The sequence below is a fragment of the Scleropages formosus genome, chromosome 12, assembly GCF_900964775.1.
Source record: "Scleropages formosus chromosome 12, fSclFor1.1, whole genome shotgun sequence".
Taxonomy (NCBI): domain Eukaryota; kingdom Metazoa; phylum Chordata; class Actinopteri; order Osteoglossiformes; family Osteoglossidae; genus Scleropages; species Scleropages formosus.
Window position 1 is genome coordinate 15,546,532 of NC_041817.1, and position 25,596 is coordinate 15,572,127.

At 43.1% G+C, this 25,596-nt stretch overlaps 4 protein-coding genes across 4 annotated transcripts; 3 read left to right on the top strand and 1 right to left on the bottom strand.

Moving 5' to 3' along the window:
* Positions 1-3,314: 3,314 nt before the first annotated feature.
* LOC108920703 (coiled-coil domain-containing protein 173-like) lies at positions 3,315-9,914 on the bottom strand. Its single transcript, XM_018729658.2, has 9 exons — positions 9,669-9,914; positions 8,019-8,218; positions 7,468-7,641; positions 6,298-6,503; positions 5,543-5,699; positions 5,302-5,441; positions 4,790-4,982; positions 4,087-4,251; positions 3,315-3,871 (listed from the first exon to the last, which is right to left on the bottom strand). Exons 1-9 carry the CDS (start codon positions 9,739-9,741, stop codon positions 3,500-3,502), a joined length of 1,680 nt encoding a protein of 559 aa, XP_018585174.2. The 5' UTR covers positions 9,742-9,914; the 3' UTR covers positions 3,315-3,499.
* A 73-nt stretch (positions 9,915-9,987) lies between these two features.
* On the top strand, positions 9,988-11,995 carry phospho2 (phosphatase, orphan 2). The gene is made up of 2 exons (XM_018729661.2): positions 9,988-10,058; positions 10,205-11,995. The coding sequence occupies exon 2, from the start codon at positions 10,256-10,258 to the stop codon at positions 10,979-10,981; it is 726 nt and encodes a 241-aa protein (XP_018585177.1). The 5' UTR covers positions 9,988-10,058; positions 10,205-10,255; the 3' UTR covers positions 10,982-11,995.
* A 148-nt stretch (positions 11,996-12,143) lies between these two features.
* On the top strand, positions 12,144-19,081 carry phgdh (phosphoglycerate dehydrogenase). The gene is made up of 12 exons (XM_018729657.2): positions 12,144-12,689; positions 13,362-13,513; positions 13,727-13,792; positions 13,928-13,982; positions 14,173-14,271; positions 14,400-14,532; positions 14,679-14,827; positions 15,042-15,194; positions 15,714-15,852; positions 17,241-17,368; positions 17,553-17,778; positions 18,344-19,081. Exons 1-12 carry the CDS (start codon positions 12,294-12,296, stop codon positions 18,496-18,498), a joined length of 1,851 nt encoding a protein of 616 aa, XP_018585173.1. The 5' UTR covers positions 12,144-12,293; the 3' UTR covers positions 18,499-19,081.
* Positions 19,082-20,550: 1,469 nt separating this feature from the next.
* klhl23 (kelch-like family member 23) lies at positions 20,551-24,872 on the top strand. The gene is made up of 4 exons (XM_018729633.2): positions 20,551-20,787; positions 21,322-22,742; positions 23,264-23,416; positions 24,089-24,872. The coding sequence occupies exons 2-4, from the start codon at positions 21,518-21,520 to the stop codon at positions 24,397-24,399; spliced, it is 1,689 nt and encodes a 562-aa protein (XP_018585149.1). The 5' UTR covers positions 20,551-20,787; positions 21,322-21,517; the 3' UTR covers positions 24,400-24,872.
* Positions 24,873-25,596: the final 724 nt, after the last annotated feature.

The window sequence follows — 25,596 nt, forward strand, 5'->3', positions numbered from 1 at the left end:
TCAGCGCAACGCGGCGTGGCCATCGGCAGAGGCAGGTGAGGTTTTGAATGAGGCGAGCTGAGCGACGGACTTGACGGTTTTCGGTGAGGGAGATGAGATCTGATGTGGGTCAGAACCTGTCAGTGTCACAAGAAGTCCTCTTTCTCCTCGAAACTTTGAATCTTTTGTTAAACTTCTCGTTAAACATTCTAAGACGTTCTTTGGAATGTAACGCGCAGCTAAAAATGGGTAAGCATATACATTTATTTATTTAGCTGACGCTTTTCTTCAAAGCGACTTTTGATGTTAACCTACTTGTAATTATTTACACAGGTAATTTTTACTAGACCGATTTTGGGTTAGCGTATTACAGCCAAGTGGGGGTGCGGTGGTGCAGTGGGTTGGACCGGGTCCTGCTCTCCAGTGGGTTTGGGGTTCGAGTCCCGCTTGGGGTGCCTTGCGACGGCCTGGCGTCCCGTCCTAGGTGTGTCCCCTCCCCCTCCGGCCTTACGCCCGTGTTGCCGGGTAGGCTCCGGTTCCCCGTGACCCCGTCTGGGACAAGCGGTTCTGAAAGTGTGTGTGTATTACAGCCAGAGGTGAAATTCGAACCTGCACCCTTTGCGTCTAAATGGAGCAGCGCCAATCCCTACGCTATCAGCTCCCCCTATTTAGAGCTTTTAAAAGATTGAGGGTAACAGCAGCGGCATGAAGAGAACAGAAAGGTAGCGCGGACAAGGCAGCATCCATCATGGTCTGCCACAGCTTGTCCCGAGAGGGGTCGCGGCGAGCCGGATCCTAACCTGGCAACACAGGGTGCAGGGGGGAGGGGACACACCCAAGACGGGACGCCAGTCCATCACAAGGCACCCCAAGCAGGAATCGAACCCCAGCTCCACTACACAGCAGCATTAAAAAGAAAAAAACAAACGCTGGATGAAGATGCGCCAGCGCGCTCCGAAATAACTGATGTTTTCCAGGTTGAATCGATGGAGCAGGTGCGCACTTGCGCTCTAGGATATAGCCCGTCGAAAACAAATTTGCTAGTGGTGTATGACAGTGGACATTTGTTCAGTACGCCGGTTTCTTATTTATTTACAAAAATATACTGGTCCCTTTCTTTCTGCTCCTGGTTAATGGTGGCACAGCGACTAACGTCCGGGGCTCGTTCCTCCTTAGGTGCTCTAGTGGGTGTAGGTTCGAATCCTTCTCGCAGTGCCTGAGGTTTCGGTTCTTTCCCCACGTGTGCGATCAAAAGCGCAAGACGCAGGGATAAATCACGTCCATACTCTCTTCCCCATTTTCTGTTTTTGAAACATCCATGTTTCTAAGTAGTTTTTACATTTTCTGTATATGGTTACAAAACGGTAATTTTAAGTGACTGTCGTCACTGAGAAGGGCCAGTGCAATTTGAGACCCGACTTCACTTCATTTCTGTGACGCTCCCTTCCTCTGGTTTGCTTGTTTTCTTTTTCCTTTATTTTTTCTAAAACTCAGAACAACACCGTCAGCGACTTGCCAGCCCTGCTAAAAGTTTCTACACTCTTTCTTAATTTAGGAAAAGCCAGATAAACTGGTACTTCGAGTAGTATTTGTTTTTCACATGTTGACTTTTAACGTATTTCTTTTCAGTTGAGTTTGTCCATCTCTGCCTTTCCAAACGTTCTTGTACATATTATCCCGCGGATATTTGTGATAATATTGTGCTACTGCACGGCCCAAAGCTGCGTTTATATGAGATGGTCTTCATTTGATCGGGAGATTAATGTCATACGATAGTGTGGGTAATATTTACACAAGGTAGTTATTTCTTAGTTATAAACCTACGTATTCCTTTAGCTGATCAAGTGACTCACAGTAAGTTGTTTTTTCGCTGAAGCGAATCACGGTTTATACTTCCCACCAGTACTACAGCCGGTGGTGAGATTCGAACCTACGACTTTCGCTGCGAAAGATACCCGTTTTAACTAGGCTTTCAGGTGCCTGTGCTCGTTTGTGCTCGTTTTCGTAAATCGATTATCAAAGCGACGTACATTCATTTAATATAAATCATAAGGCTATATAACAAATCAAAATGCATGAATGCTACTTTGCATAATATCTGGTATATTTTCTTGAAGAATTCCACACATTACCCATGTTAAAATAACACTAACATAGAGTAAGACTACAGAATAATTGATCATTTCATTCTGCACTAGAAAATAATACAAGATTAATAGAAGGGCTTTTGTAAGTCTGGGTGATTGCAAGTCGCGTGTGTCGTAACTCGAGAAGTGCCTGTAATTGTTTTCAAATGCTGAATAAAATATGTTTCATTTAAGAGAAAGCTACAAAAGCTCTGTCAAGATCACCTTCTAAACAAATAAAACATTTATTGTTAATATACAATTGGATAGATCAAAAATTATGAAATATAATAGCCTCAGTTCAGCCCATATATTTTAAATATAATTTCCTTGTTTTTTATAGTGAGGTACATGAAGTTGTCTTCAAGAGAAGCCTGAACAGTGTACATTAATCAAGATGTAAGCCCCAAAACGCAGCTACTTATGTGATGTACATTGGTTCATATGGTGAAAAGAAACAAATGAACTGCACTTATGAATGACGTGTCTACATCTAAGTCTTTCTGCTAATGTAATGCACACATTGTATTTTCTGAGATGTACATCAAGCGTCTGCTAAATGAATAAATGTAAATGTAAAATCAAAAACTTTAACGTGAGCTATGTACAGTAGCATGGTTCAGTTACATATTTGTTAAAAATGCAATTGATGGAATTAGGTAGCACAGTAAGTAGTGCTGCTGTTTCATTGTGGCTAGGTGGTGTGAGGCTAGGGATTCAGTCCCTGCTGTCTGTGTGGAATTTACATGTTCTCTGGGTGCTCTGATTTTCCCCCCAGTTTAAAGATATGCTGTTCAGGTGGCATAAGGGGGTGCAGTGGTGCAGTGGTGCAGTGGGTTGGACCGCAGTCCTGCTCTGCGGTGGGTCTGGGGTTTGAGTCCTGCTTGGGGTGCCTTGCGACAGACTGGTGTCCCGTCCTGGGTGTGTCCCCTCCCCCTCCGGCCTTACACCATGTGTTACCGGGTTGGCTCCGGTTCCCTGTGACCCCGTATGGGACGGGCGGTTCTGAAAATGTGTGTGTGTGTGTTCAGGTGGAATGGTGATTCTTTTAAAAAGATCCATAGCGCATGTGTGCGACAGATAGAAAGTGTTTCACTAGTAGATGGATGAGAGACTCATTGTAAGTATCTAGCAGTGTAAGTCACCTTGCATGAATAAGGTGTGGGCTGATAACACTACATGGTATTCACTGGAAGCCACTTTGGAGAAAAGCACATGCTAAATAAAGTAAAATAATTGTGAATTTCCATGCAGGGATTTCTAAAATATTATTCTACCCTAAAACAGTTATACAGTTCTGCCACCATCAATTTTCTAACATTTTATTACCGTTCGGACTGTATTTTCTTGTACTGAATTGTCAACATCTGCATATTATTTATACCCATTGCAAATTACCGTGATGGACAGCTGTTTGTTGTAAAGCCTAATCTTTTCTTTGCTTTCTGTATATCGGTTGTTGCGTGACGCTCTTTGATGTTCTGGGTTCTCTTAGAAATATAAGTGGGCAACTCAACCCCAGTGTTATCATGGACCAAATAGCTTGGTCTCACACTTCCAATGATAGGCCCCAAACCTCCCCCAGTGCCCTTTCTGGCAACCTTCTGCAGTGGGTACGTATTTCTTCCTGCTTCCGCAGCTCTGTCAATCACTCCTTGGGTATAGATTTGAAACCATTTCTCCTCATCGGCAAAATGTGCTGCATTTTTTCTGTTAAATTCCATTTCTGCGGTCTTCTCAAGATGCTTCTTGGCTTGCCTTTCAGCCTGAGAGAAAGTTGTAACATGAGGAAACACTTTTATTCTGGAAATGGGTAACTGTTAACACTGTACAAAACCGTAGAATTACTGTACATCCCTAAAGTTTCAGACTATGGTGGGATGCAAATCTGTTCAATCTTCATCAAACCACATTCAAAATTGACTATTTTAATATTGAAATGAAGAAGAATCCCAAATATAGCATAACAAAAAAATCCTACCATTTGGTGGACATGGGTGTCTTGTAGAGTTTTACAGTCATCCTTCTTTTTTTGTGCCTTCAGCTGTTGTTTTTCAGCAAAGATTCTGTCAACTTTTTTCTGTACATGAAGCATATCTAGATTCTTCTGTTTTTCTTCCCTCTCCTTCTCCTCCTGTTCTTTGTACTAAAATGGAAAATTACATTCTTGATGAGCTATACAGCACTTTGAAACACATGTATTTCTGAATGATGTGGAGCTGGGCTTGGACTGCATGGGGTCGGTTTCCTACTACTCCTACTGTCACCATATTACAATGTATAACTGAAAATAAATCATGTTACACTGTAACCATATTTTTGGAGTTTTAAGAAAGTTGTAACTTACGTTTTTAAATAATGTGGTGTAATCCCTACAGATGCAGACATAAAAAGGATTAATTCCATAATAAAGCCCTTTAAAGTATATGTATTAATTTTTATTATTTTTATATTTTTGATTTGTACAAGAGGTCATAGAGCTCAAGTCCCCCCCCATTTCTTTACAGGTTCTATATAACTAACGGAAATTATATTGCTGAGCTTACAATGAAAACACTAACTGAACAAAGATGTGATTGTTTCATTGGTGATAATATATTTGAAAATGTTTACAGAGTTTGAATATTGGCCCTGTCAATTATGTGGTTCAAGAAACTAAAATGTAATTCCGAACTTGGTACCACCTTGGCTTCTCGGTGCAAAGTGATGGCACTGAGCATGGCCATCTTCTTTTCATCCCTCTCCTTCTGCTCCTGTGCCAGCCTGGCCTCCCTCTGGGCAATGGCATTCGCAATAAGCTCCTCTTCATTGCTGACCTCTTCCTTCTGCCTTACAGTGAGGCTCTCCAGCATTGCCTCCTTGTGCTGCTGCACTTCTCTAAACAAGAGAAGAGTTGCTTGCTAGCCCACCTTTGCTCTTGAAATGCTTACTCTGCATGCTCCAACTTTTTAAACATTATCATGGACACATGTCTTAAAGGAGTGTCATAATATTCAAAAATATTCCATAACTGTAACCAGCAGTCTTTGTTTACATGTAAAAAGGTCAGAGACTAACTTGCTAAAAACTAGAAAATCAAGGGGACAAAGGACTGAAATCTGACACAAGCTTGTTATACCACAGAGAGCACTTATACCATGGCACAACTTAGAATCATCTCTTAATTCTACAGTTGCATCTACATTATAGAACTTACCTAAACATCTCTGCTTCCTTCTCCTTCCTCAGCGTCATCATTTTTTCTTTTGCAGCAGCAAAGATTCTCCTGCGCTCCTCTTCCATCTCCTCCCTCTGTGCATCTAATGCTCTTTGAAGGTCTCTTGTGGACATATGCTCCTTAAACGCATAAATATAAAGACAATCTCACTCGCGATAGCGGAGAAGAAAGAAAACAGCTGACCCAAGGCAATTTTCCTGGCAACATTTCGGTGCCTTACTTTGTACGCGTTCATGTTGCGCCTTTTCTGCTCCTTCTGTTCCTGCTCATGGCTACTCCTCTCTTGGTCGTACAGCTCTTTAAGATGTTGGAGCTGCTCTGCCTCTTTCTTGTTTTCAAGCTTTTCTTGGTTTCTCTTGAATTCGCTCTCCTTTATTCTAAAATGTCGATTACCTTTGATTTAACAGACTCTTCTTCAGATCAAGACTCAGTTCTTCACAACTGTTAAATTCTCCTTACCCAGTTTTTACAAAAATTAAGTTCACCCACAATATGGTTTGGGCTGTTTTTACTGCTATTTGTTTCATTCAATTACCAGTGTCACCCATTGTGGTTTCGGATGTTTTTGAATAAAAAGACAACAAAAAAAGACTTTAGACAAATTGCAGAAATTATTAATCACTGTGGAATTTGTGCTGCCTTGGGAGTCGCCTGAAGGACAACGGCATTCCTGTAGTTACATTTAATTATACATCTATATTTATTCATTTAGTAGACACTAAATAGGTGAAGTTGTTGACTGCTTTGGGTTAAGATAATAACTAAGCAAAACACACACACACATTTTCAGAACCGCTTGTCCCATACGGGGTCGCGGGGAACCGGAGGCTACCCGGCAACACAGGGCGTAAGGCTGGAGGGGGAGGGGACACACCCAGGACGGGCTAAGCAAAACATTAAGAGCATATTCCCTATTCTTTATAATAATTGTTTTTATTCTTAGTGCCTGTTGATGTAAATGATGTTTCCTCTTACTGTTGTCTCAGATCTTCGGCCAGCACTTTGTTTTTTAGCCTCCTTTGCTTTGCACTGTGCTGCTCCTGTTGCCTATCCTCCTCATCCTTCCTCCTGAGTGCAACCATGACATCCCTGTCCAGGTCTCTGGATGCATTCAGCTTCTTTTGTTTCAGCTCCAGTTGGGCCTCTCGTTCCTTCAACACCTCCGTCAGCAGCAGCCCACTCTGGAATTTATTCACACAATTTCACCGCTGGTTTTGAAGGAGATAGTTAAACTTACAAATGGAATTATATCATTTGTGAATATTTTTATTACTGACCTGAAAAGTATTCTTTCTCATTAATATGCTTTAAATTTTCAAAACATGCGCGTGTATTTTATTGTATATTTCAAGTATTGAGATCAACCCAGCCCTCATGCAATGGGGTCCCAAGAAAAAAATAACTGCAACAGCTTATCAAAATATATAACCTTTTTTCATACACCAGGTTTATTATTCAGTACAATGATATGCCTCCGTCACTCTGGTGACAAGAGAGCTCTAAAAAATGAACTGAATTAAATTTTCAGTTTGCTTATGTTCTGTACCATGACTTGTATCAGATGCTTAAATCAGTCATGTTGTGGCAGGGATAAAAACTTGGGTGTCCTAAACCCATAAGATTTTTTATTTTTGGTGCTACTCTGGCCATTTTCCTTCAGTTTCAGTCACACTTTTTATACAACAAAACCAAATATTCTCCTGATCAAATGAAGATCTAGTGTCATACGCCAGTGTCTCCATGCTTTGCAGACAGTGTCTTTTGACACAGGCAGTGGTCTTTTTAACATTATGCCATAAACATCTCTCAGCCAAATTATGAAATTATCACAATTTCCCTGTCCAAGAGTGTCATGCACTCTTTTTTATGGTTTTTTTTACTGCAGCCCATTTGTTAACTTTCGTATTCTGATCATATAACTCGCAGCTAATGCTTACATAACAATGTTTCTGATTAATGTATTTCATACTCTTTATAGCTCTATCAAGCAACATGATATGGTGAGCTCCACAAACATCAGCACACACAGGGTTATATGAGGAGCAGGGTTGACAACCAAAGCATTACATTATCAAAGAAAATAGGGGCATTGCTGCGAAAATTATAAAGTTACAAGAAAGTAATAAGAAAGAAAGGAACACAAACATGAAACCGTCTGACACGATCCATCTGGTAGTACTGCTGGGTTTTGGCTTTGTCGATAGCCTCTTTCCTCTTTTGTTCCTTGTATTTTGCCTCTTCTAAATCAATCTGTTTCATTTCCTCCTCTTCAATCTCTTCTTGAATTTTTTTTGCTTCCATCTTCTTTTGCCTTTGTCCCTAAAAAATGTACAAATACATTTTATTCAGAACCTCAGTATGACAACAGACATGACACCTGAAGTGCAGCTTTGTTTGTCAAATATGAAATATAGGCAGTTTTATTGGAATTTGTATGAGTACTGCAGGTCTTTTAAATTTTATACTGAAATAAACATAAGATGTACTCTATAAAAGAGCAAATGAAGAGTTTGGATGCTCAGATCCTCCTGGGGTACACATGCAAATGTAGGTATTACACCAAAATGCGAAAATTAAAAACCCAATTTCTGTAAGCTCTCCCATTTTATTCCTAATTTTAGGCCTTTAAAAATCAAATTTAATTGAATTCAAATTGACATTAGCACTTGTTGGCTTGTACATCATAGTACACATACAGTAACTGTGTTGGACCACAGCTTAACCACTTCTTTGGAACGCAGGTGCAGAACTTCTCGTTCCTTCAACAGTTCCTTGAGGCTGTCTTTTTGTTTGTTGACATGGTTCAAGTTGTCTTGAATCCGGAGCCATTCAGCTTTTGGTAATACTATGACTTGGCGGAGATCTGGGGCTTTGATTGGAGTAATTGTTTCATGTACTGTTTAATGGAAAAGGGTAAACAAATACAAATATGGAGGAAAAAACAGAATAAGCAGTTTATTTAGAAATCTGTTGAAGACAAGACATTTATATGTTATTATCTGAAGCCAAGCATGCCACCACTTTTTGCTGTAAATATATCATTTTAATTCTCTGCTGACATAAATTAGTTAGCTTTTCATTATCACAGTCAGCGCATAGCTGCAACTTCACAGTGTGAAGACTTGGACAGTTTGATTCTTACCTATCAGGTGGTTCTTACCATGTAGTTTGGCACAGCTCCCTTTCTGTCCCTCAGCTTCTCTAAAAACGGTGTCCCACAGGGCTCAGTGCTGAACCCCTTGCTCTTCTCCATCTACACTGCTTTTCTTTTGCTCTGTTATTGCCTTTCAAAGTTTATATCACTTCTCTGTTGAGAATATAGAGGTCTTCATCTCTTTTCATTCAGCTAGCATAGGTGTATCTTCTTGCATTGTAGAGTCCCTCCCTAACGTACCCCGACTCAGTCTAACACTCAGATCCAGCTGGTCCATCCACATGTTGTGGACAATCAGTGAAACTGGATCACTAGCTCATCTCCTTCAACCCCTTCAGTCATGAGGTTGGGAGAAAAACACTGATTTGAATCTCCACTTCGCCAACTACTGAAGTCATAACCCAGTTTTGACACCTTCTTTATAACATTCGGCATGAGTTGTCTTGCCAACGCCTTTCCTTGTATCTCCCCTCCTTGTCACTCTCTACTGGCTTCCTCTGTCTGCCCACATCAAGTTCAAGACAGCCTACAAGACAGTCAAAGGATCAGCACCCCAATACTTACAAGATCTGAGCAGTCTTTTCACCCCAGGAAGAGCACTATTATCTTCCCCCTGTCAGAGGTTCTTAATTTTGGCCTCGATGTGATGGAATGGAATGGAATGGGCTCTCTCAATAACTCATTAACAAAAAACTGCTGACTCTCAGCACTGTCAAGGGTCTCAAAACCTGTTGCTTTCAGACTCATTTCTCTCTTCATTTCCTGATAGCTGCATAAATTTGTATTACACCAAGCAATTCCCTTTGTAATTTATATCTGATTGTCAGTTCTATAAACTGTAGGTATCAGAAAAACAAGCTGTGCTTTCATAATCATGTACATTTCTCAAAGCACTTTTGCATACCCTCCAAATTGAATAAATGTAAAAATGATTTAATTATAATAATTTCAAAAATAATTCAACGTTATTAAAAGTACATACCCACATCCTGTACAGCTTGTTTGTGTACAACTGATATGTTTCTTACTTCTTAATAAATTAGTTAAATAGGAAAATAATCTCTTGAATAATATCCATCTATTTTTTTCACTTTTGACCACTGGTTCACTGAATCTTTTTTCCTACCGCTTTTAAAAAGTTCTTCACAATCATACTTAAGTTTAAAGTTGTTTTTTTTATTTTTTTACTTACCAACATAATTCTTGTCGGATCCTTTCCTTCTCTCATAATGTATAATATTAACAGGAGATGATACAGTTGCCATTTTCACGTAAGCTTAGTTAGCTAACAAGTTCAAAAGCATACCTGGCTAGAAAACTAAGAAAGCTGACAAAGTTCTTTTAGCTACAAAATCTCGCTGAATGAAATATATTCAACCGAAGTTCGGCCCATATTGAGTCTCTTAGCAACCACAAACATTAGTGTACCGATACATCGCGAGACAAACGACACTTCACAGAACCAATGTAAATTAAGGTTGATGGTGACGTAAGCATAGTTCAACATCCGGGGCTTCACTGACAGTGAAACGAGCCGTTCATCTCACCGGCTTTTGGTTTCTTATGTTTCGCGGCAGTGCCGGTAAGATCGGTCTACATGTTTCTTTTACTTGTAATGTATGTAATTGTGAGTGAGACTGTTAAGCCCTCACGACAACATTAGTACGTTTAGTCTCTTGCAGTGACAGTTAGATAAATAAATGCGAAACAAGTGTTTTTTGTTTTCAGTTTCACTAGTCAGTGCACGACCGGCGGCGGCACGTGACCCCGCGGAGCGACATGATGAAGACTCTTGTGGTGTTTGACTTCGACCACACGCTGGTGGATGACAACAGCGACACTTGGGTGGTCAAGTGTGCCCCTGACCAGCGCCTACCGGACTGGCTCAAGAACTCGTACGAGAAAGGACGCTGGACAGAGTACATGGGCCGCGTCATGTCCTACATAGGCGATAGCGCGGTCAGTGGGGACACCGTGCGGACCGTCATGGAAAGCGTGCCCTTTACGGACGGAATGGTGGAGCTGCTCAAGTTCATCGCTACCCACAAAAAGAGCATTGACTGCATAATCATTTCAGATTCGAACACTCTCTTCATCGACTGGATCCTGCAGGCGGCCGACGTCACCAATGCTGTGGACAGGGTGTTCACGAACCCGGCGCGCTTCGACCACCGCGGCTACATCACGGTGGAGCGGCACCATTCCCACGAATGCGCCCAGTGTCCGGTCAATCTATGCAAGAGGAAAGCGCTGCGCGACTTCGTAGAGAGTCAGGTCGAGGCAGGCGTTCGGTACCACAAGACGTGCTATGTCGGTGATGGAGGGAACGACCTGTGTCCCGTCACAAGTCTGGGACAGGGGGACTTGGTGATGCCCCGTAAGGGATACGCTTTAGAAAGGCTGCTCTCCAAGGCTAGAAGAGAGGAGCGTGCGCTAAAACCCCAAGTCGTGGCGTGGTGCAGCGGGCTGGAGATCCTCCATCAGTTGGCTGCGCTCATTGAGTAACTGAGTCTTTGACCGGATGAACTCATGCTCAACTCAGTTGTGTGTCGCGTCAGGAAGGAGAAGCTGCTCGGAACTGGAACGATGTAGAGCCAGTGTCAGCATGTGTGACCTCTTCATTTTTTGATCCTTGATATTTAGCCAAAACAGGATGAAAGATGTCGGCAATTTGCTTCTGATCAAATTTTCTATAGTTTCAAAATGAGGGTGCATATTTGTATGCACCGTGTCTAATTATCTCCTCATGATATGAAAAATCTCATCTGTGAATTGTCTTTTTGTGCTTTATAGTAAGAAGATGCTGTTAAGTTACTCCAGCGTACTATATCATTTAATGTGAAAATGATGGTATTAAAATACAAAGTTTACTGGAGCTATGTTGGCAGGGGGGTGACAGTAGCAGGGGAATGCTGCTGTCAGTAATAAGTCTTTTGTGGTGAGGCAATTTTAAGAGAGATTTAAAACTAGTTTGTGTTGCTACACCCATCATGTTTAGCTAAGCACTTGCTCTTCAGAGGGAGTGTTAAGGAAACATACTTACACATGGTGACACAAAGTATACTCCCTGCTGACTCACCTGTCTAGTAGTAATAATCATCTGGTAACATCATGGCAATGGCTGTCAGTGTATCAGGTCCACCTCAGCTTTTTCAAAAGCCATATACAAAATATTCTGTGATGTCACATACTCCTCAAGCACTGCTCAGAAACTGAAAATTAGAACACTGCTAGCAGATTTTTTACAACGCTAGTCGTTTTGTCCAAGAAATTGTCCAGTCTCGGTGTAAGTAAACACAAAATGATTCTGTCAAATGCAACTACTTGAATTGTTTATACTGATCCTTTTGTTTAGCAGACATCATAACACTGATAAAAGATCTTGCACATTTAATGCTGCAAAAAAGGGAATTAAGTTGTTGGATTGTGCAAATTTTATAATCTTTATGGCAATCACTGTTCTTGAAAGAGTTAATGTGTTTTTTTTTTTAAAGCTGCAAAGGCTCTGTTAAGATCATTTAAACAAACCATTATTGTGTGCATAAAGAGTCACCTATTTATTGCAGACTCAGTCATACTTTGGTTGATCGAAATAGTTTGACGGAGCTGATGAACTAACCTTCCCAACACTGACCTGAACAGCTGGAGTTTCACACACATTCAAAGCAGTTAAACTGCAGACCTGTGGCTTCTGTTAGGACGAGGATCCAGTCACCTAACTCTTACTATTTTAAAGAGAGTAAATAACGAAGGAGGAAGTTTGCCTTCAGTCCTCCATGGACAGGTTCGGAACGGAATTCCACACGTCAGCACAGAGATGGCCCGACACTGGCGTGTCTCCACGAGCACTTTCTCAAGCGCTGCCTCTTCCGAGTGCAGTACTGAATTTGTGGTTCGACAAGTTCGACGACAGGCCTCCACCCCTTCCGCACGAACGAGCGCGCCGGAGAAAAGGTCCTGGAGGCGAAGCGCTGTGGGGGTTGGGGGAGGAGTCAGTGTGCGGCCGGTGCGCTCTTTCTGCGCTCAGACGCTCGCTCCTCGAGCCCATTCATCGGAGCGCCGCGAGAGCCCCAACATGGCCCCTGTGTGCGTGCGGCGCATTTTGATCAGCGAAAGTGTCGATCCTTGCTGTAAAAAGATTCTGCAGGAGAATGGAATCGAGGTAACGGAGAAACAGAACCTGACCAAGGATGAGCTGGTGGCTGAAATAAAGGTAAAAAAAAAAAAATGCTGTTTGAGAATGTCTGCCAACTTGGCACGATCGGGTAGCATCAGCGTCACAGCATCATCGTGTGTTATTTTGCTCCGGCGGTGCTCTTCGCCGTGCTTTTAAAACGATTGCTGCGGTTATTTTACCGAACCTGACGATCAGACGCGCTTGATTCAGAGGCGCTGCGCGAGCGATTTGCGAGCCGCGCGCCCGCGCCGCCTTCACCTCCCGAAGTTCGGTATGATGCAACACCTCAGTGTTGAGCGGTCGAACTGCTCCTAAAGTAGCGTTTCCAAAGTACTAGTGGGCGACAGGGTGAAACGCACGTCGTGCCAAGATTGTAAGGACAGGTCAATATTTTGCTCAGACTTTAAAAAAAAGAAAAGGGAAAAAAAGGGGGGAAAAAAAGCATTCATATGACGGTCCTAATTGCACCAGTTGAGCGCCCAATTATACCAATTAATGCAAAGACAAGGCATTACATTTGCGTGGTGAACGCTGACTGTATGTCCTGTGTGTTCAGGGCTAAATTTTCCTGCTTAAAACACCCAACCACTTATGAGTTTCTGTAGGTTTGCGACAAAGATACACAAATTATTAAAGGAAATTCTCTCAATTCTGCACAAAGCATTACAATTTTTTTTGTTTTGATCATTGCTATACTTCCTGCCCCAGGACTATGAAGGACTGGTGGTACGATCTGCAACGAAGATAACTGCTGAGATCATCAATGCTGCCGATAACCTCAAGATCATCGGCCGTGCTGGTACCGGTGTTGATAATGTGGATGTGGATGCTGCTACCAAGAAGGGCATTATTGTAATGAAGTAAGTTGGTGCAATTCCACAACTTATCTACTGAAGCATAACAAAGCAAAGCTGTCACTTTTGTGTGAGTGCCTGTCATCCACTGGACATTTTTCTTAATCAACCTTTGCCTTCTGTGTGCGTTTTAATGCATCGGTTAACATTGTCTGGTGTGGCGACACTGTAATCCAGTGGTGTGCTATTTTTGTGCTCTTAAGTGTGTTTGTTTTGTAGCACTCCAGGTGGCAATACTGTCAGTGCCGCGGAGCTTACCTGTGCGATGATAATAAGTCTCTCCAGGTAAAACGGGTCTCTTGCCGTTGCTACCATCATCCCAGAATTTCCACTGCTCTTGCATATGTAAAAGTGCAAAAAACCAAATGTACTTGCATAACACCAATAGCATGTGTGAAAGTGAAACTGTTCTGTTCTCAGACATGTGCCACAAGCTGTCATGTCCATGAAGGCAGGAAAGTGGGAGCGCAAGAAGGTAAACATGGGATTTGCAGCTTGCATCAAGTAGGACTGATTGCCTTTTACCACTGGCAAACAAATCACTGCCGCTTGGCCACCCCTGGGGTGTCCATTCATCCATAGCTAATGGGGTCTTGGTGTTGTGATTGCAGCAGTCTGACATGCTGCTCAGCCTCTTTGTCTGTGTTTATTTTAACACCCCACAGTTCATGGGTTCAGAGCTGTATGGCAAAGTTCTTGGGATAATCGGACTGGGAAGAATTGGGAAGGAGGTGGCCACCAGAATGCAGTCCTTTGGAATGAAGGTCAGTGTGCTCGATGTTTGTACTACTTTAAGCCTGGAACTGTGCACCTGTTTTTACCAGATGCTGCTGACATGCCGGTATCCTGTTGAATTGCCTGATTAATAATTCTGGTCGTTTGTTTTTGACAGACTATCGGCTATGACCCCATTACTCCCCCAGAAGTGTCAGCTACATGGGGCGTAGAGCAGATGTCCCTGGAGCAGCTTTGGCCTCAGTGTGATTACATCACTGTACACACCCCACTCATGCCCTCCACCACAGGTGACTTGTGCCTCTCACACTTTGGCAAATAGCAAGGAAGTGGGCTAAAATCACATTAAAAGGCACATTACATAGAAAATGATGTCCTCACATAGTTTCATTCTGGTTGTCTTAGTTAAAACTGTACCTGTTAAATTTTTTTGAAGGGTTATTGAATGATGCTACCTTTGCCGAGTGTAAGAAGGGTGTAAAAGTCGTGAACTGTGCTCGTGGGGGCATCATTGACGAGGACGCCCTTCTCCGGGCCCTGGAGTCTGGTCAGTGTGGGGGCGCTGGCCTCGACGTCTTTGTAGAGGTGAGAATATTTCGCAGTATGTCCTTTGAAATTAAACTACTGCCTGCAATCCGTGAAGTTTGGAATTTTTATCGTGGCCGTTCTGACTGAAATAATTCAGCGGTGTTCTTCTTAGCCTGAAGGCAAGAAAACTGAGTTCTGATTCACCAAAGTGCATTTGCAGTAATTTAGTGGCAAACACAGCATGTCTTCTTTCTTTACTGCACGTGTACAGGAGCCACCAAAGAACCGGGCTCTGGTGGACCACTTCAACGTGATCAGCTGCCCTCATCTGGGCGCCAGCACCAGAGAGGCACAGGCTCGCTGTGGGCAGGAAATAGCCTTGCAGATTGTGGACATGCTGAAGGGCAGGGAACTAGTGGGTGCGGTGAGTCCTCCGCCTCTGCTCTGTGCCGTTTCCAGGAGAGTCTGAATATACCTATATTTGTCACATGCACCTTTTTTTTTTTTTTTTTTTTTTACTGCAGCCTTCTTGCAGTGACTTATAGTCTAAATAGTGCAGCTGCAGGCAGGGAGAAAATTCAGCTGTTTTCTCATAGCTGAGTGTATTTTCCTAGGCCTTTGACAAGGGAGTCTCCTGCTGCAAGCCCAACTTGAGAAATGTAATAGTTTTGAATAGAAACACTTTATTTCCTTTAGCAATATGGAATTCAGAACAAAGAATATGCATTCATATTAATTAAGCAGACACTTTTCTCCAAAGTAATTTGGTAGGCAAAAGCGTATTCTGCAATAGACAAGGCGCTTTAGATACAGACACTTGATTATAAAGTACAGTCCGTTTTTTTTGATACTGCCACTTTGCTGGTACATCGCTTTGGTAGCTGCCTGAAGGAGTGTTTCTGAACATAGTGTGAAAAGGAAAATAAGATATTTGTGTTTACAGGTGAATGCCCAGGTGTTGGCACACTCATTCTCCCCAGAATCTCACCTTTGGATCAGACTGGGCGAAGCCCTAGGGGCAGTGCTGAGGTCCTGCACCACTTCAAAGCAACCTTATGACCAAGTGGATATTACAACCCTAGGTAAAAGTTGACTGGATAGGAAACTGAGGTTTTGGTCATCTTTTTTTTTTTTTTTTTTATTGTTGAGTGTTACTATGCCAACTGTAATCAGATATGATATATTTTGCCAGGAGTTTCCTTTAGGAACCAAAGCCAGTGACATTTCCCTAGTGTACAGTTAAAATTAACAAATTATAAAGGAATTGATGGCACTTGTTTACTTTCTCATTGTGTGAAATGCTTCTCCTGTGGTTTGAATTTCACTACAGAAGGTCCCCGTTATTCAACGTCTCACGATATGTCTCACAGATATATGGAGATATTTACATTTATTCATTTAGCTGATGTTTTTTTTCCAAAGCAACTTAGTGTGTGGGTTACAATTATTTACCCATTTATACAGCTGGGTAATTTTACTAGCTCAATTTAGGGTAAGTACCTTGCTCAAGGGTACTGCAGCCAGATGTGAGGCTCAACCCTGTGACCTTTGGGTCCAAAGGCAGTAGCTCTATCCACTGTGCTACCATTTGTCCAACATGAAATGGTCTCAAATAACAAGCAGCAAAAGACACTTTCGCTGCACGTACCTCAGTAGAACACACCTAAAATGCTAAACGTCACCAGTATCAACTGATAGATAAAAATGGCAGTGACAAAAAATGAAAGGTGCTTTTTAAATATATAAGGTGTTTTTGTGGAGAATGTTATACCAGTATATGTATTTTACTGTACAGTGTTTACAGCATTGAGAAGACACATCTGTTGTTTACTACTCCTAATACTGCATTGTACTTCACTGTGCTATGATACATCCTCAAAGAATTTTCCTGTATGCAGTAACTGTTATTAAATAGCAAAATGGGCAAGAATAAAGATGGAAAGTTATCAAATAATGATTAAGTAATAAATATTGGCAAATAATGAACTCCAAAAATAAAATAAGTGAATTGAAAGACACACCGGGTGCGGTGGCGCAGTGGGTTGGACCGCAGTCCTGCTCTCCGGTGGGTCTGGGGTTCAAGTCCCGCTTGGGGTGCCTTGCGGCGGACTGGCGTCCCGTCCTGGGTGTGTCCCCTTCCCCCTCCGGCCTTACGCCCTGTGTTGCCGGGTAGGCTCCGGTTCCCCGTGACCCCGTATGGGACAAGCGGTTCTGAAAATGTGTGTGTGTGTGTGTGAAAGACACACCCCGCCGTACTACCTACATAAAGAGCAGGGTGCAGACAATGGGCAAATAGCGTTGACTTTAAGGACACATTTAAATAAAAATTGACATGCAGATAACAGCATGATAACTAACAGTGGCTTATGTCTGTAACATTATTTTTGGTAGGATTTGCATGATATTCTTTACTGTTTTTGCTAATAATTTAGCTGTTGAATAATGTTATTTATTGCTGTCTCTAAATCAGGAAGCTCCCTGAAAAGTTCCTGTGAGCTCCTGAGTTCAGCTGCATTGGTGGGATTACTCAAGGATGGGTCAAGAAATGGCCCCAACCTTATCAATGCGCTAACAGCAGCAAAGGAGGCTGGTATCATGGTATGATGATCTCTCTGTTTGGGACAGCAGCTGATGGTAGTAGTTAAGGAACTTGGGAGGGAATAGTTGTGCTATGAGGAACATTCCTCTTTTGAATTGCTTGACTTAATCTTCAGCGTTTGCCAGCTGCTTTAACTAAAGGCGTGTGTGATAAATAATTGCAGTTATTGTGTTCAACATCTAGGTCAACAAGAAACACAACAATGAAGGCTATAGCTTGATCCAGAAAGCATGTGTGATGGAGCTATCTGTCAACGGGATTAAGTACACGGCGACTGGCTCAATTCAAGGGGACGTCCCAGTTCTGTTGGACCTGAATGGGAGTGAATTTCGGCAGCCTGTTCCCCTCACTGGGAACTTGCTCTTCTTCAAGGCGGCGGTGACCCCTCAGCTTCTACCCACTGTCACTGGTGAGACCAGTCTTTCGTCACTTTGGTATGAACTCTGTTTTGGCTCTAGCCGAGCAAGAGACAAACAACCCATTATTGTCCTTAGCTCTTTTGTTCTGGTGGGACAGGGAGGCATGAAAGAGTTGGACCAAACAGACCACTGAGGACCAGGTCTCCAGTATGGCATTTGGCTAGCTCTTAATTTAATCAGAACAACTAGCCATTGTAACAAGTGCTGCCCCCTCCAGCTACAGTTGGCATGCTTTGCTGCTCCAGCCTTTGCATTTTCAAGGCTCGCTTTTTATTTTCCAGGCTTCATTCAAATCAAAATAAACAGCAAAAGGTAGTTTACTGGTTAGAGCATCCACCTTACAATGAGAAGATTTATGTTTGAAACCTACCTCCTGCTGTATTACTCCTAAGCAAGGTATTTTCCCTGAACTGTTCCAGTAAAAATGACGCAGCTATATAAGTAAATATCAAGCAGTTTAGTAAAGCATACTTTCCATTCTAAGTGTAACCCACTCGGATCCTTGACTATCATGCAGGTATAGAACACCTCTGCCTGACCTTCTTTGCCTTCTAGGTGTGCTGGCTACTGCGGGGGCGGAGGTGCAGTCGTTCAGTACATCTGCTACCCGTGGAGGGGACCAGTGGTCCTGCATTGGCCTCTCCACTGCTCTTAGTGACCTTGCTGCCTTGAAGTCCCTGGTGAAGGAAGTGGCTGCCGTCTCAATCTAAAACGACACCAAGGGCTTTACACTATGATGATTTCTAGACAGGTGTTACCACCTAATGATTGGTAGTTACCATTGAAAGACTGCGAGCTAGTATTGTAGAGTACAGTTAACATGTGTCAAATTATTATACAGATATCCAATAGGAGTTACTAAGTTGCATAAACGGTTTGTCTTGTCAAGAATTAAATAAAAACAAATTATTACTCTATAATCAAAATTATCTAAATTTTTGTGTGTCACATTAAGCATCATACACGTAGACCTGGTTGATTGCACTTACATGCATTTTAATGATGTGGTCTAGCAGAGGATCTCTCTAAACATGTGGATGACTGAATTGTTTAAATTTTTAACACCTGAAAAATTTGCTTTATTTGCATGCCAGTTTTAATGAATTCTGTTTTATGAGCACCTTTCTGGCAGTTAAGTGCTACATAATCATACCTGTGATATATTTTAACTTTTTGACCTTAAGCTCTTGCTTTATGTGCATGGTGATATCTGCATTTTCTTGGTGTGCTGTCTCTGTGTGGTGCTGTAACCGTATGCTCTTCATTAAACTAATTTTAAAAAATAAATTACCTAGACTTGGGAATAAAACAATATAAATAACCATGCATCAGACAGCTATACAGTTACTGTATGTAATTTTCACCTTTACATACCAGAGTTACTTTTTCAAAATAAGTTTTTGTGAAGAAATGATTTGTTTTATGGGTGCTGTATAACACAAATCAGTGTTTTCCACATTTGCAGTCCTGCGTGTATTGAAAAGAATTGCATTTTATTTTGTGTTTGTACTTTAAAATGGTTTCATTTTACAAATGCAGTTGTTTTTAAAGCTTGCATATAATATGCATAACTGCCTGGTTAGGTCTTTTATTCTGGCTTAATGAACGTTTGTGGCGCTTTACGGACCGTCAGGTTTGATGTTACTATAAATACACGAAAAGTGTTCAGAGGAGGGGGTGCAGTGGGTTGGACCGGGTCCTGCTCTCGGGTGGGTCTGGGGTTCGAGTCCCACTTGGGGTGCCTTGTGACGGACTGGTGTCCCGTCCTGGGTGTGTCCCCTCCCCCTCTGGCCTTATGCCCTGAGTTGCTGGGTTAGGCTCCGGTTCCCCGTGACCGAATGGGACAAACGGTTTAGAAAGTGTGTGTGTGTGTGTGTGTGTGTGTGTGTGTGTGTGTGTGTGTGTGTGTGTGTGTGTGTGTGTGTGTGTGTGTGTGTGTGTGTGTGTGTGTGTGTGTGTTCAGAGGAGATGTTGTGATGCAATACTGATGGTTTAAAATGTTGTCCAGTCCTACATTAGTTAGCATGAAGTTAGAAAGAGCGTGAAGACCTCTCATCTGGCCATAGAAACAGTAAAGCAGCGCTGAGGAATAGGCTCCCTTCTCGGGTCCCATTATGACCAATAATAATTCAGTTATTAAGCGACGCCATAATTGTAATAATTTTGGCAATAAACAAGCCTACTAAATAACCTGCAGCTGAAAACGTCATGAAAATGTTTTTATTTCTGTTTCTGATACGCGCGTGGTCGGCCTGAACTGAGAGATTGTTGTTGAAATCATGTGGATTATACGACGATTAAAATCCCGATTAGGATTACCGGGGAAATACCATGGCAACGAAAGCGAAAGAGCGGGATACAGCAGAGGGGACGGGGAGGGAGAGTCGTCCCAAAATCTGGCGTTTAACGTAACGGTTTTTTTTTTTTTCTTTCTAAATGTGAATTAATAGATTGTTTCCAGGGAATTGGGTCGTCCAAGTGAGCCCGCACACGTCTCCATTTGCACTATAAACAGTAACACCGGGACAGCGGCGTACATCCAATCCGGGGTAGGTGAGTCTCGGAGCCCGTCAGTCTCTTGTTATGGCCATGAAGCGGGTCCGCACAATGTCCAATCCGCGGTCGGACGCTTTCTCTTGTTATGGCCATAGAATGCGCTCGTGGAGACACGTGAACGCGGATGGTGGTCGCTGACTGCGCTCCCGGTGACGCGTGAACGCGCGCGGTTGCTGGCTGACAGTATTATTATCTGAGCGGCTGCCCGGGGTGACAGCTGAGCTGAGCGCGATTCCAAGTGTACACAGATACCAAAATAGGAGAGCGGCCCCGGCTCCCACAGCAGCTAACGGGAGTCCCATCTGGCAGCCGGAGACCCAGGGAGCGGAATCCGAAAGGCCGAAAGACTCAGACTGCACGTAGACATGCGCTCCTTTCTGGCCGTATTGCGCTCCTGATCGACGCGCCGGCGGCTCTTCAGCGCTCTGCGCTACGCGGAACAGGTAAGACTGGAGCAGAGGGCTATTGTCTGGAGAGCTTCGCCGTGCGGCGCAGAACGGCTATCCATCCCCAATGAATGTATCGTATGCAAAGACAGAGCTGCACAGCGCGCATTCGGAGAGAGAAATGACTGCGGCCATTTAAATGCATTTCAACGTTTTATTTTACAACATGATGATAAACGGCTCAGTCTCAGATGCGGCACCGCGTGCTTAATCTGACTTTAATCGATTTTGAGCGCAGCCATTTGTCACCTGCGCTGGGCTTATTGGATTTGCTTGAACACAGGAGAAGCAGCAATGTGTGTTTTCGTTATGATTTTTGCCCCCAATTATTTATTCACGATTATTGATGTTATAATATACACGGTAATTCATCTCACAGTTTCGTAAACGTGAACGCGAATACCGAGTATCAACCTAAATGAGGTATTCTAAATATAACTACTCAACAGACCTTTGGCTTTGCTTTGTTATAGGGAAGTGGTCCGATTAATATTTTCTTCTCTAATTGCCATTATTTTGTTCACATTTTAGATGACTGACATTTTTCATCACCATCATCACAGGGTCAAGTGGAAAATGGGTAATGAAATCCAGCACCTTGTCAGCTGAGCGTCTGTAATTATACTGCAAGACCACTATGTCTGGAGTAAACATCTTGGGAAGCAATTAAGTCAACTTACCACGTTTCTTTTGGTCGGGAAGTCATTTGCCATCCTGTACTTCTACAATGTCAGTCAAAGGACAAGAAAGCTACATATACGATTTCTGTGATGTGAACCACCCAGCAGAGCTTCTCAATGCCCTCAGAGAGTTCTATGCCAGCAGCCTCTTCACAGACATCACCCTGCAATGTGCCACCGGTCAGGTATTTCACTGCCACAAGGCTGCCTTGTCTGCCCGCAGCTCTTATTTTAAGGTGATGTTCACTGCTGACATGAGAGAACGTTCCAACAGCATCATCAAGCTGACTGGGATTGAGTGTGATGTCCTTACCGCTCTCGTGGACTACGTTTACACCTCCCAGGTGAGTATTACACAGGCAAATGTGCAAAGCCTGCTGGAGGCAGCCGATTTGCTGCAGTTCAGTGCTGTCAAGCGTGCTTGTGAAGACTTTTTGGTCCGCCTCTTGGATGTGGACAACTGTCTGGGCATGCATGCCTTTGCAGAACTCCACCTCTGTCCAGCACTGGAGAGGGAGGCACGTAGAGTGATGCTCAGCAGGTTTGAGGAGCTCACCTGGCAAGATGAGTTCCTGGAGGTTGATGTGGAGAAGCTGAGCTCCATCATCTCCACAGAGAATCTCAATGTGTGGAAGGATGAGGTGCTCCTAGAGGCTGTAGTGCGGTGGGTGGCCCATGATGCATCAGCCCGCATAGACTGTGTCCAGGATCTTCTCCGCTGTATCCAGCTGGATCTGGATGAGGTCTACTTTAAGACTGTACTGGATCTGCAGAGGTCGCATGTACTGGATAGCGAAAGCAAGATCCACTCCCTCATTGTGCATTCTCTGAAGTCCATGTGCAAAGAGTTGCCTGCGAGTTGCAAGAAGCTGACATCGAGCATGTACATCATTGGAGGGTACTATTGGCACCCACTGTCTGAAATCCATGTGTGGGACCCGGTGACTGACACGTGGATGAATGGAAAGGACATGCCTGACCACATGAGGGAGAGCTACAGCGTGACAGTACTGGGGCCCAATATTTACGTGACTGGGGGCTACAGAACAGACACGATTGAAGCCCTCGACACCATGTGGATTTACAACAGTGACTGCGATGAATGGGAAGAGGGGTGCCCCATGATTGATGCCAGATACTACCACTGCTCTGTGGCACTACATGGTTGCATCTACGCCATAGGGGGCTACAGAGGTGGGGCCCCGGCACGGGAAACTGAGTTCTATGACCCTCTGAAAAGAAAGTGGTTTGCTGTGGCCAAGATGGTCCAAGGTATGGGCTCTAACTTGTAATTAATCATAATTTTATACATACTGAATACATTTTTTTTTCATCCTGACAAAGGGGAAGTAGTAATGGTATAGCAGAATGAACAGGTCATTTGAAGCAAGTGCTTTAAATGATTATAAACACATGTTATACTTTATGAGCTCCTGCCTGACATCTATGGCATTTGAGAAATACTGATGTATTTCCTTTCAAAGGGAACCAACCCCAACACTGGAACATGACACTAATCCAGCTCTGTCTGTGCTAGGCAGCCGTAAACATAGTCAGCTAAAATTCACATGGCTATGTGCAAGCAAGACCACTTGTTTGACCAATAGCAAGACTAACATAGTGTGTCTAGAAATGATCTCTTTCTGTGTAATATCTCATAATGCATATATACAGATGAATACACTAAATCAGTATGATTCAGCTCCAAAAATAAGAATGTTCTTTTTATTTGTGTACCTTTGGCATGTCATATTTGGTTTCCCTAGTTGTTTTTCCTGTTTCTTCTCTAAAAGGTGTGGGAAATGCCACCGCTTGTGTGCTGCATGACACAATCTATGTGACGGGAGGTCATTATGGATACCGAGGGAGCTGCACTTATGAAAAGATCCAGACCTACAGGACTGACCTCAACGAGTGGAGCATAGTTACAATAAGCCCTCATCCAGGTATTCTATGACCAGCTAATTGGCTAGAAATTAACAAGTCTATCCTTTAAAGCAAAGGAGACATTCTTGTGCCTGCTTCTAAAGCCATTAGCATGCTTACAGCCCTCTCTCTGGTGTTTTCTGACCAAGGATATGGCTGAAAAAAAACCTCAGGGGTTACGATCAGGCCTTGCTGAACCTTGCTAGGGTGTTGCTGTAAATCCAGGATTTACAGCAAGCCACTCAGAATTAAAAAATGCCAACAGTAGGATCTTGATCTAATGCTGCAGTAGAGGCAGAGGCACAGCTCCCTCAAATTTCTGTAGTGTCGATTCCATGTTGCATCTGCTAACTCTGAATCATGGAAGGAACATTGGAAAACATACTTTGGACATTTTCTTACTGTTCATTTGTAGTAATATTTCTTTGAAGTAACAGCAACAGTTATGTAAAGAAAAAAATATAAAGGCCAAAAATACAGATGTTATGACCCCTATTTTGTCTATGGTGACTGTGACCTTGAAAAAATGCAATATAAAGAGAATATTAACTTTTTTATTTCAGAGGCATTCAATTTATATAAAATACATAAGTTTATAAAAGCAAAACAAGCAAAAAAACAACTTTTCCTTCGAGGTAGGAATAACAAAGAAGCTTATAGCTGTTTTTAACATACGATTGTGACTCTTTCAGAATATGGCCTGTGTTCGGTGTCCCTAAACAACATGCTGTATCTGGTGGGGGGCCAGACCACCATCACAGACTGCTACGACCCAGAGAAGGACGAGTGGAGACAGATGTCCGTCATGAAGGAGAGACGCATGGAGTGTGGTGCTGTGGTGATGAATGGCTGCATTTATGTGACGGGGGGATACTCGTACTCCAAGGGGACTTACTTGCAGAGCATTGAAAAGTATGACCCTGAGCTGGATACCTGGGAGATTGTGGGCAGCCTTCCCAGTGCCACACGTTCCCATGGTTGTGTCTGCGTTTACAGTGTTTAGCACATAGGTGTAGAATGAGGGGCAATCGGGGGATATTTCATCCCCAGAGTCATAATAATGTAATTCCACTCCACTATTTTTAAATCTGGTAAGTGCTTTATGATATGTTTCTTCCCACTTTTAATATAAGACCTAATGTTTTCTGTAAAGCACACATGTGAAAGGGTTGTCATACCAAAGGTCCGGTCAAACAAAACCAGCTAAAGCTCAATGAGGCAAGGGAATCAGGGAGTTTCTCCTCCCGATGACTAAACACATGCATACAACAGCATGTTGAAGATGCTCCTTATGCATGCATCCAAGGGATTTTTTAATGTGCTTTTCCCACACATAGCAGAAATATTTGCCTACAACCTGTAGGGAATCAGTGTTGAATTAACAAAGTTGAACTTTCCTAATCCTTGGGGCATACATCCATCCATTTTCGGAAACTACTTACATTACATTACATTTATTTAGCAGACACTTTTCTCCAAAGCGACTTACAGTGGATAGTATGTAGTGTTACTAGCCCACACCTTATTCACCAAGGTGACTTACACTGCTAGATACACTACTTACAATGAGCCACTGTAAGAAGAAGGGGCCGACACAGTCGCGTGAGTTGCTAGCGAGGGGGGGTCTATTGGTTGCAGGGCTCATGGGAAAATGGGGGAGGGGGAAACGGGGGTGCAGGGAACTGGTGTCTCCTAGGGGTGCTCGGTGGGGAACGTGGAATTCGGGATCGCTGTCGCACTTCCCGAGGTCGTCTCTCCCTTGAAGTCCTCAGACTCACTCCCTTCACTGGTCAAGCCGGGGGAAGAAATAGAAGCGTTGATTACTGTCAGCCGCCGTTGTTCCTTCCCCGGCTCCGCCCCCCCTTCGGACTGCCCCGGCATGCTACAGTCACTCATCCATACATCAGTGCACCACACTCTCTCTGTCACTCACTCACACACCAATATTACTTATCCAGAAAAGGGGTGGTTGAGGTCTAAGAGCCAATCCTATGAAGCCTAAGGCATAAAGTAGGGTACGGCATGAAGGAAAAAGAAGCTATCCCAGGGCACTCGCGCTCAGTCACTCTCCCAAACATACAGTAAGGGCAATGCAGATTCACCAGCTCTCCAGAAACACATTTTTTGACAGCACCTTGAGGAAACCAACAGTAAAACGGGGAGCGCATGCAAACACCACAGAAACTGCCAGGTTCAAACC